Raw genomic sequence first — 12,608 nt, 5'->3', positions numbered from 1 at the left:
CTTTCAATCTCACAGATCAAGTTTGAGAACATGGGAGGTGGATGCTCACAACAGTCACAAGGGTACCAAGATGAGTATGCCCTCAATTTGTACCACACTGCTTTACAGAGCTCATGCCTCCTACCTGATATCGGCATAGATGAGTCCCTGCTGAAATTCTCTGGTATGTACTCCAGCTCTGAACTGCAGACCTACTCTGATGAGCTAGTCAACAGTGTGCCAGGCTACGTCGACAGGCTGGGATCTAGTTTGGGAGGAATGACTTAATGCTGTTGGATTTGGAGCATTGGTGATTTCCATTTTTTTAGAGATCTTCATCGACCTAAGATCACTTTCCCCATTGAGCGTAGTTCAGCTTAGACAGCTCCCCCTAATTCACTTCCATTGTAAGTGCCTTATGAAGGGATCTTCTAATGGTCAGTATGAACAGGAGGAATGATTACAAAAAGAAAAACAGGTTTCATTGTTCATTTGGGCATGTTTATCTTATTTGTTGATGAGCGAGAGCTTATAAGAAGATCAACTTTGAAGTAAACGTGGCACATAGGAAACTGCCGACTTATCTAAATGTGTTACTTTCATATTAATGCACTTTATTTTGAACATTAACAGACACCCCCCCCCCCCCCCCCATTCAATTTCATATATTTGTATTTGGAGTGTAAAAGGCATGAGATCACCTGGGAGTATATAAGCTGTGAGGCTGCACAGCTTTCCTCATTTGGTGTAGGATTTAATGTTAGAGTATTTTGTAGTTTATATTTTCTTTGTTTTATTCATTTTCTTCTAACGTTTAATAACATTTATTTTCAGTTTGTTCATAATGGTTAATAGAGCCCAATAAGAGCCCAAACAGCTGAGTAGCAGTGCTGTAGTTTACTGTTGCCAAGGCAACCAGGCAGCTCATGGGTTGTAATATGTCACATGTAAACAGAGAGGATGAATGAGAGATTATATTGACTGAAGTTATGAGGGAATAAGATCATTCTTTTACACTGAAAATGATAAGAATTGTAGATAATCGACTGATATAGAGAATAAGCACTTTGTGCGTCTTTGTGATCCTGTTGGTTTTAAATGTAAGTATCTACTGAATGCATGGTTATTACCCTATTTTGAAAATATTGAGATTTTGTTATATTACTGTATTTTGATATTATATTGTTATTTGATATATTACTATGATTTTTATATTTTATTGTTATTGTTTTGCATTGTCATTGTATTGTTCCGATCCGAGTGCAGATGGCAGTTAACGTATGAATCAGTAAAGCCACAAAGCGTCAGCCAACTCACATTGAGTTTTCAGTTTGTTCTGTCGGAATAAATGATTTTCTTAAATATGTCAGCCCTGGAGTGAGCTTACACTCTATGGGCGTAACATAAATGCTCATTAAAAGGTCAGACAGCTCACTGTGTTACTGTGTGTTTAAGGCTGTTTAATGAAGAGTGACAACATTTGTCAGACTGTGATCAATACTTTGGTGATCAGTTTGTAGTTTCAGTGTTTCTGTGCAAACTGATAACTTTGGGTGGGGCTGGGGCTTATTTCTACCATTTTTAGAGGAAAAAATCCAACAGGTGTATATAGTCTCTTGTCTGTGTGGCTGATCAATACTGTTGATGAAATCTTGTATTGCCTGTAAACACTGCAGTTCAGTGTCTAGTACATTATGAGGAAACAGCAGGATTGCCAGAGTGTGCAGCAGTTAAACTGCAGGAATTATATGCTAATTTACTTGATTGTTTTCATGCTAACGTTACTTTAATGTTTTTATGTTTACGTTATTTTATTGTTTTCATTTTAACGTTACTTTACTATTTTCATGCTAATGTTACTTTGTTTTCATGCTAAGGTCACTTTATTATTTTCATGCTGATGTTACTTCACTGTTTTCAGGTGAATGTTTATTTTTTTATGCTAACGTTACTTGCGTGAGGGAGGCTTCTGTGTTTTTAACTCATGATGTTTACCCATTCATTTTGATTTTCTCTACTTGTAGAGCTAATTTTGTGTAGTCTATGTAAGTTTCTGAAATGCAAAGATGAGTGTTGCATACAAAGTCACCTCTAAAAAGTGATTGTAAGGGTTTTCAGCAAGTTTATTTTTTTCTAAGTCCTGAAAATGTCCACATATAAGCTATCACGACATTGTGGCTACATGTTTTCTGACACATCCTCGATTGTTTGTTTGTAAAAGGGAAGCCGGTCCGTTAGCTCAGTGTAATATTTCACTTTTGTGTGAAAATGATGGATGTCAAAATTGGTGCTACAGGAAAAGTCAGGAGATCACCAAAGTCATTCGGATTCATTCTCTGAAACTGTAGAGAATGATATCAATTACAAAATATACTTGCAGATCTGGTTTATACATGGTGTAGCCTCTCTGACTTTTGTTGAATTAAATATTTAATTTTAACTCTAATACTGGACCTTGGACACATTGGGACATCAGGCATGGATCAACAAATACACCCAACGTTACAGAGACCTCATTGGTTCCTGGTGTTCTTTGTCCTTCCCGGAGTACACAACAAATTAAAATCAATGATTTATGACATACTTATATTTTATGGTAAAAGAGATTCCAGTATTGTAAGAATAAAAGAGAAAAACAAATAAAAACAGAAATAAAAAGACAATTAAATAAAATGTAAAGAAAAAAAAAACTCAAGTAAAATCAGGATAAGTTCTAAGATGAAAGTATGTTTTTAGAAGAGATTTAAAAGATTTTTTTAATCACAAAAGAATCATTTACAAAAATTAAGGCATAGAAACAGTAAACACCTGTAAACCAACAAGATACATTAGATAAAGAGAACTGAGGATAACAAAGAGAGACATGCAAAAAACTGAACTACAATAAATAAACTTAAACGTGTGTGTGTGTGTGTGTGTGTTTCTAAAAACAGAAAATGGAGATCAAGCAGCATCAACCACATCTTGAGGCTGAAGAACCTTAAAGTGCAATACTACTGACAGTCACTACATGATCCGACTGATTTGCATCAACTTCTCTCATAAAATACTAAGTCAATCAGTTTTTTCAGAGTCATTATGGTCTCAATCATTAAATTCAGGCCTTCTAATAAGTGTGCTGTGATCATTTTGGAAATGGTTTCTCCGTTAATAAGATTTGAAGACTTTTAGTAGCTTTGATGTCTACCTTGTAAGTGTTGATTGACAGTTGTGATTCACAGTTTACTTGAACATTGACCCTCTGGTGGCACTACAGGAAAAGTCAGGAGATCTGTCCCACTGTGCTGGCGATCCTTTACACAAACGTCAATCCAGCTCTGTGATTACCTCTGTTGTCGGCTCATTAACAGAGCTAGTTTAAAAGTGGGAAAAAACAAAAAAACAAAGGCACAGCCTCTAAATCCACTGCACCAACATCAGCAGCAATGATAATAGATGACAGAGTCTGACTCTGACAGTGAAACCCATGTATAATATGAATTCTACTCAAGTAGCCCATGACGTACGGCTGGTTGATGTGACTGACTTACTGAATAGTTTATTGTTTAATGGCTATTACTGTAGCAGTTTGCAGTGTTGTTACTGGAATTCAATTCTGTTAACGTTGTTGTTTGTAAGGTCACCGTTTACATTTACAGTTGTGAAACACTGAATTTTATTTCCTCAAATAATTTTAATAGACCTTCTACAGTTTCTGAAGAGGATGTTTTAAAAAAAGACCATAAACTAGAACATTTGAAAGACTGCAATGAAGTTTTCAACTGATCTATAACTAATGCATTATACATGTATGAAGGCTACTAGGAGATCAATAGAAGCCTAAATATTTAGAACTGTCTCCTGCTTTTTCTCACACATACAGATGGTATTCTATACACATACACACACACACTTCTCTTTGAAACAGCAATAGTTTGCTTTTTATTGACTCATGTTGGCATAAATTGGTGATTACTGTATGCATTTTCTCATTTCACATTATGCACTAATTACTCATTTTAAAAAGTGCCCCCAAAATGTTTTTCTAATTTCCTACACTGATGATATCAATTCAAAATATACTTGCAGATCTGGTTTATATATGGTGTAGCCTCTCTGACTTTTGCTGAGTCTCATTCTTTCAATCTCACAGATCAAGTTTGAGAACATGGGAGGTGGATGCTCACAACAGTCACAAGGGTACCAAGATGAGTATGCCCTCAATTTGTACCACACTGCTTTACAGAGCTCATGCCTCCTACCTGATGTCGGCATAGATGAGTCCCTGCTGAAATTCTCTGGTATGTACTCCAGCTCTGAACTGCAGACCTACTCTGATGAGCTAGTCAACAGTGTGCCAGGCTACGTCGACAGGCTGGGATCTAGTTTGGGAGGAATGACTTAAATCCCGAATGCTGTTGGATTTGGAGCATTGGTGATTTCCATTTTTTTAGAGATCTTCATCAACCTAAGATCACTTTCCCCATTGAGCGTAGTTCAGCTTAGACAGCTCCCCCTAATTCACTTTCATTGCAAGTGCCTTATGAAGGGATCTTCTAATGGTCAGTATGAACAGGAGGAATGATTACAACAAGAAAAACAGATTTCATTGTTCATTTGGGCATGTTTATTTTATTTGTTGATGAGCGAGAGCTTATAAGAAGATCAACTTTGAAGTACTTATCTAAATGTGTTACTTTCATATTAATGCACTTTATTTTGAACATTAACAGAGCGTCTTTGTGATCCTGTTGGTTTTAAATGTAAGTATCTACTGAATGCATGGTTATTACCCTATTTTGAAAATATTGAGATTTTGTTATATTACTGTATTTTGATATTATATTGTTATTTGATATATTACTATGATTTTTATATTTTATTGTTATTGTTTTGCATTGTCATTGTATTGTTCCGATCCGAGTGCAGATGGCAGTTAACGTATGAATCAGTAAAGCCACAAAGGGTCAGCCAACTCACATTGAGTTTTCAGTTTGTTCTGTCGGAATAAATGATTTTCTTAAATATGTCACCCCTGGAGTGAGCTTACACTCTATGGGCGTAACATAAATGCTCATTAAAAGGTCAGACAGCTCACTGTTTTACTGTGTGTTTAAGGCTGTTTAATGAAGAGTGACAACGTTTGTCAGACTGTGATCAATACTTTGGTGATCAGTTTGTAGTCTCAGTGTTTCTGTGCAAACTGATAACTTTGGGTGGGCCTGGGGCTTATTTCTACCATTTTTAGAGGAAAAAATCCAACAGGTGTATATAGTCTCTTGTCTGTGTGGCTGATCAATACTGTTGATGAAATCTTGTATTGCCTGTAAACACTGCAGTTCAGTGTCTAGTACATTATGAGGAAACAGCAGGATTGCCAGAGTGTGCATCAGTTAAACTGCAGGAATTATATGCTAATTTACTTGATTGTTTTCATGCTAACGTTACTTTAATGTTTTTATGTTTACGCTATTTTATTGTTTTCATTTTAACGTTACTTTACTATTTTCATGCTAATGTTACTTTGTTTTCATGCTAAGGTCACTTTATTATTTTCATGCTGACGTTACTTCACTGTTTTCAGGTGAATGTTTATTTTTTTATGCTAACGTTACTTGCATGAGGGAGGCTTCTGTGTTTTTAACTCATGATGTTTACCCATTCAGTTAGATTTTCTCTACTTTTAGAGCTAATTTTGTGTAGTCTATGTAAGTTTCTGAAATGCAAAGATGAGTGTTGCATACAAAGTCACCTCTAAAAAGTGATTGTAAGGGTTTTCAGCGAGTTTATTTTTTTCTAAATACTGAAAATGTCCACATATAAGCTATCACGACATTGTGGCTACATGTTTTCTGACACATCCTCGATTGTTTGTTTGTAAAAGGGAAGCCGGTCCGTTACCTCAGTGTAATATTTCACTTTTGTGTGAAAATGATGGATGTCAAAATTGGTGCTACAGGAAAAGTCAGGAGATCACCAAAGTCATTCGGATTCATTCTCTGAAACTGTAGAGAATGATATCAATTACAAAATATACTTGCAGATCTGGTTTATACATGGTGTAGCCTCTCTGACTTTTGTTGAATTAAATATTTAATTTTAACTCTAATACTGGACCTTGGACACATTGGGACATCAGGCATGGATCAACAAATACACCCAACGTTACAGAGACCTCATTGGTTCCTGGTGTCCTTTGTCCTTCCCGGAGTACACAACAAATTAAAATCAATGATTTATGACATACTTACATTTTATGGTAAAAGAGATTCCAGTATTGTAAGAATAAAAGAGAAAAACAAATAAAAACAGAAATAAAAAGACAATTTAATAAAATGTAAAGAAAAAAAAAAACTCAAGTAAAATCAGGATAAGTTCTAAGATGAAAGTATGTTTTTAGAAGAGATTTAAAAGATTTTTTTAATCACAAAAGAATCATTTACAAAAATTAAGGCATAGAAACAGTAAACACCTGTAAACCAACAAGATACATTAGATAAAGAGAACTGAGGATAACAAAGAGAGACATGCAAAAAACTGAACTACAATAAATAAACTTAAACGTGTGTGTGTGTGTGTGTGTTTCTAAAAACAGAAAATGGAGCTCAAGCAGCATCAACCACATCTTGAGGCTGAAGAACCTTAAAGTGCAATACTACTGACAGTCACTACATGATCCGACTGATTTGCATCAACTTCTCTCATAAAATACTAAGTCAATCAGTTTTTTCAGAGTCATTATGGTCTCAATCTTTAAATTCAGGCCTTCTAATAAGTGTGCTGGTGATCATTTTGGAAATTGTTGCTCCATTAATAAGATTTGAAGACTTTTAGTGCTTTGATGTCTACTGTGTGGGTGTTGATTGACAGTTTTGATTCACAGTTTACTTGAACATTGACCCTCTGGTGGCACAACAGGAAAAGTCAGGAGATCACCAAAGTCATTAGGATTCATTCTCTGTACCTGAAGAGAATAATATTAATTACAAAATATACTTGCAGATCTGGTTTATACATGGTGTAGCCTCTCTGTCTTTTGCTGAGTTTAATATTTGATTTCAGCTCTAACAGTGGACCTTGGACACATTGGGACATCAGGGACGGATCAACAAATACACCCAACTTTACAGAGACCTCATTGGTTCCTGGTGTCATCGTCCCGGCTACATATGACTCTGGACTTTATTGTTATACATTCTGAATTACCTGAGGTTCAGTCTGTTGGACACGTCTCGTTCTTTCAACCTCACGGATCAAGTTTGAGAACATGGGAGGTGGATGCTCACACAACCCACCAGGGTACAATGAAGCGTACGCCATTAGTTTGTATGAAACAGCTTTACAGAATACATGCCTCCTACCTGATGTCGGCATAGATGAGTCCCTGATGAAATACTCTGGTCTCAACTCCAACGCTGAACTGCAGGCGTACTCTAATGAGCTGCTCAACAGCTTACCAGGCAACGTCGAAAAGCTGGGATCTAGTTTGGGAGAAATGACTTCAATCCCAAACGCTGTTGGACTTATGGCAATGGTGATTTCCATGATTATGGAGATGGCCATCACGAGCTCCCAACAAACAAGTCCTGATACATACAGCTTGCTCCATCGTGTATTTGGTGAAGAGAAAGCCTCAGCTGTTCGGGACAAGTTGTCACAGTCTGTGACGCGCTGTCACACATTCATGAACAATGACCAGCGTTTGCAGGAGGAATTACGGAGACTAGAAGAGCAGCTGAGCGGCCATCTCACCACTCTCAGAAACTCCCTGCTGTATGACAATCAGATGAGCTCCAGAGGGTTCAAAATCTGGGTCAATGGAGCCTCCTTCCACGTCCAGATGTTGATCCATGAGGCACGGCTGAACGTTAAGGCTAGATACATAAATAAACGTTTATCATATTATGTTGATTCAATTAAAGCTACCATCAGTTTGTATTTGCAGGACCTTGAACGTTTGCTGGAGAAATACAAGACTTACAAGATTAGTACTACTAAGCTTGCGCCAGACCAGTATTGCGTGGCAACCGGATGGGGAAATGTATGCAAGCCAGTAAATTGTTATATTAGAAATACTGAGAAAACAAAATGTGCAATAAGTCATTCTCAACAGAATAGTGAAACCTGTGATGGTTGTGATATAACTGAGGCTTATATAAATCATGTTTTCTCAAGATATGAACCAATCACAAGCTTGAGAAATCATTTTTCAACTACCAAGAACAACATTAACTCTCTAATCAACCAACATGATACGTTCACTCTGCCTTCAATATTCTAAAATCACTTTTCCCATTTAGCTTAGTTTAGTTTTTGTTATTTCAGCTCATTGACCTTAAAGGACAGCTCCCCCTAATTCACTTCCATTGTAAGTGCCTTATAAAGGGATCTTCTAATGGTCAGTGTGAACAGGAGGAATGATTACAACAAGAAAAACAGGTTTCAATGTTTATTTGGGCTCCTGACTGTTGTTTTGAAATATTGTGAACTGTTCCTTTAAATATCATTACTCATGCACGTACAACACAGCGATTCACAAGAAATAATGTGAAGGAAAATATTGTACAAAATTTTAACCTCATCTGTTAGTTTGTTGATAATTATTTGTGAACTGACTGATCAAGTGAGAGGATTTCTCATTAATTCATTTTAAAAGGAAGAATTGACTGAAAGTGTCATTTAAAAGATTTCATGGAAGCTTTGTTAATTTACTTAATTCTCATTTACATGTTTGATCTGTTTTTGAATTGTCTGTATTGATGATATAGGACTGTGTCAGTAATGTGATTGTGATTGTTTTGCTTTGCTGTTTGTGATGGATGTTATCAAATGATGATGTTTTACAGAATGATGATTCCCTACAGAAATGTTTTAAGGCTCATATTAAAAATACTATTAATTTTAATTTGTGTCTTATGTGTTTTTTCCCCAAAAAACATTTACAGTGTAATCATATTTTAATACATCTTCAGTTAGAGTTTTATGTCACAGTTAAAGATGTCAGTAAGTTAATCATGTCTGAAATACACATTCAACCTTTGTGATTTACAGTTTTATTTGTTAACAAGAGGGATTGTGTTTAAAGACATTGACCTGGGTGAATTTATATCATTTAAATATCTCACTCTTGAGCTCAAAGCAGATTTATCAGCACTCACCATTACAGTATATTAACCAAATAACCAAATTATTAATCACTATTTCTACAGGTATTCTCAGAGCTGATCTCACTTGGTATCACCAGATATGATTGGTTAACCATGAATAGAGACTTGAATATTCATATTAATAAAAAGAATGACTCCAAAGCTATGGAGCTTATAAATTTATTGGACAGCTTTGAACTCACCCAACATGTAAATGAAGCCACTCATCAGCATGGTAACACTTAGTTATAACAACAGGGTTAAACACTGATAATGTTTCAGTTTTTGAATTACATATTTCTGACCATCATTGTTTGCTTTTGATACCAACATAATCTTAAGAAAGGCTAAAAGGGGATTTTTGGTTCAAAAGAGATTCTTAGATGGCGAGGCTGAAGAAAACTTCTCTAATATTACGATATTATTTTAGCCACACAGTGATGATTACTCTTTAAATGACATGGTTGAAAATTTCAACAATACCTTGTCATCTGCTTTAAATACTGTTGCTTAAAAAGAAGTCAACTGACAGAATCTCCCCATGGCTAAACAATAACAGCGTTAATGAAATCAAGAGAATCTGTCGGGCAGCTGAAAGAAAATAGAGAAAAACTAGGCTGACAGTTAACTGTAATATATACAAAGAAGCCATGACTGCCTGTAACAAAGCAATACATCTGGGAAGAAATGATTATTTTTCCAAGCTATTCAACACTGCCCCCCTTTTTCATATTCATAATTTCTCTGGTTTTGTTAGTTTTACTTGTCTTTGAGAAGTATTCCACCAAATATAAAACGTGAGATGACCCTGAAGCTAGGCTGAAATACAAAGTAAGTAACAGCGGGACCAGTGAGCCTTGTGAAATTTTCAAAATGCTTAATTACAAAATATACTTGCAGATCTGTTTTTTACATGTTATTGCCTCTCTGTCTTTTGTTGAGGTAAATATTTGATTTTAGCTCTAATAGTGGACCTTGGACATCAGGGACAGATCAACAAACACGCCCCAACTTTCCAGAGACCCTGTTGGTTCCCGGTGTCATCTCCCTGCTATATCTGAAGCACATGACTCTGGACTTTATACATTCTGAATTCTGAGATTCTACATTCTGAGATTTGAACTTTTGTTTGCGCCTTGTGAATCTCTCTCTCTCGTTTTTTAAGCCTCACAGATCGAGTGTTAAAACATGGGATCTGGACCCTCACAAGAAGATTATGATAGGATGTCTCAGGAGTTTTATGATACTGCTTCAGTGTACACATGCATCCTACCTGATGTCGGCATAGATAAATCCCTCCTGAAATACTCTGGCATGAACTCCAGCGCTGTATTGGAGGCCTACTCTGATAAGATGGTCGACAGTGTACCAGGCTTCATCGAAAGTCTGGGATCTAGTTTGGGAGCACTGAATTCAATCCCAAATGCTGTTGGACTTGGAGCATTTCTGATTTCCATGATTATGGAGATCTGCATCAAAGGCTCCACACAAACAAGTGATGAGTCATCCGGCTTGCTCAAACGTGTATTTGGTGAAGAGAAAGCCTCAGCTGTTCGGGACACAATGTCAGAGTATCTGAAGCGTCATCACACATTCCTTAACAATGAACAGCGTTTGCAGGAGGAAATACGAAGACTAGAGGCGCAGCTTAGCGGCCATCTCACCACCCTCCGAAACTCCCTGCTGTACGACAGACAGATGAGCTCCAGAGGGTTCAAAATCTGGGTCAATGGAGCCTCCTTCCACCTCCTGATGATAATCCATGAGGCACGACTGAACGTTCAGGCTGGAAAACGTGAATCAGACTATGTTGATTCAATTAAAGTTACCATCGGTTGGTATTTGCAGGATCTTGAGAACTTGCTAGAGAAATACAAGACTTACCTGACCAGTATTACTTCGATCTACATTATCAGGTGTTATTCCCCCGAATGTGCCATAGTGATTTCCCCATCTTGTGATCTTAAAAATAATGAGGCAACGTGTCGAATAGGAATTCGCTCACAGAGCGGTTGTTCAGATTCTGAGGTGATTGAGGGTTATATTAAAAATGTTTTTTCAAGATATGAACCAATCACAAGCTTGAGAAACCATTTTTCAAATATGAAGAACAACATTAACTCTCTAATCAACCAACATGATCCATTTATTCTGCCATCATTAACCTAAGATCACTTTCCCCGTTTAGCTTAGTTTAGTTTAGAGAGACTTTGGCACTAAAAAGACTGTAACGTTGAAAGATATCTACTTGATTTGACTCATTTGGATGCTGAAGCTTCATATTAGCTTTTACATTATAACATTTTTGCACAGAAGGAGGACTGTGGATTTTGTCCATCACCACTTATATTGAAAGTGCATTATGAAGGGATCTTCTAATGGTCAGTATGAACAGGAGGAATGATTACAGCAAGAAAAACATGTTTCACTGTTCATTTGGGCTCCTGATTGTTGTTTTAAGAAAGACTTGAAAAATTGTGAACTTGTCCTTTAAGTATCATTACTCATGCACACATAACAAAGTAATGGACAAGAAATAATGTGAAGGAAAATATTGTACAAAATTTAAACTTCATCTGTTAGTTTGTTGTTAATTATTTGTGAACTGACTGATCAAGTGAGAGGATTTCTCATTAATTCATTTTAAAAGGAAGAATTGACTGAAAGTGTCATTTAAAAGATTTCATGGAAGCTTTGTTAATTTACTTAATTCTCATTTACATGTTTGATCTGTTTTTGAATTGTCTGTATTGATGATATAGGACTGTGTCAGTTATGTGATTGTGATTGTTTTGCTTTGCTGTTTGTGATGGATGTTATCAAATAATGATGTTCTACAGAATGATGATTCCCTACAGAAATGTTTTAAGGCTCATATTAAAAACACTATTAATTTTAATTTGTGTCATATGTGTTTTATTCCCCAAAAAACATTTACAGTGCAATCATATTTTAATACATCTTCAGTAGAGTTTTATGTCACAGTTAAAGATGTCAGTAAGTTAATCATGTCTGAAATACACATTCAACCTTTGTGATTTACAGTTTTATTTGTTAACAAGAGCTACCAACCATGTGCTGTGGAGAGTTTCTTTGGTTCTTTATGTGAGCGGTCTGGTGTCTTTCCATTGGAGTAAATTAAATTCATCTAACAAACTCATAATCCACTAAAAGGGCTAATGACTCATAACTAATAATTATACCTGCATATAGTAACTTTAAGGTAAAGTGATATTTTTCTTCTTTTTGTGTCTAAAACATAACACAGTCAGTTTCAGGTGGTTATTCACAGGCAGCCTGCATGTAAACACTGTCAGCAGCAAGTTTAACCTGCAGTGAACTACATCACAGTGCTGCCACCTTGTGGTTCAAATATTCATCTACATGACACAGCAGAGCGTCTGCTGCACAACTCTTCAACTGTTATCAGTCAGTTATAAGTCTCAAAAGCATCGACTGTGAGGAAACACACACTGTGCATTACACTACTGCCCCAAATCCATT

General features: G+C 36.2%; 1 protein-coding gene across 1 annotated transcript; it reads left to right on the top strand.

The window, feature by feature from the left end:
* Positions 1-3,124: 3,124 nt before the first annotated feature.
* On the top strand, positions 3,125-8,389 carry LOC121891812. The gene is made up of 2 exons (XM_042404412.1): positions 3,125-4,259; positions 7,021-8,389. The coding sequence occupies exon 2, from the start codon at positions 7,226-7,228 to the stop codon at positions 8,237-8,239; it is 1,014 nt and encodes a 337-aa protein (XP_042260346.1). The 5' UTR covers positions 3,125-4,259; positions 7,021-7,225; the 3' UTR covers positions 8,240-8,389.
* Positions 8,390-12,608: the final 4,219 nt, after the last annotated feature.

The sequence above is a fragment of the Thunnus maccoyii genome, chromosome 3 (assembly GCF_910596095.1).
Source record: "Thunnus maccoyii chromosome 3, fThuMac1.1, whole genome shotgun sequence".
NCBI lineage: Eukaryota > Metazoa > Chordata > Actinopteri > Scombriformes > Scombridae > Thunnus > Thunnus maccoyii.
The sequence above is the reverse complement of the archived record's forward strand: the minus strand, read 5'-3'. Positions and strand labels throughout refer to the sequence as shown.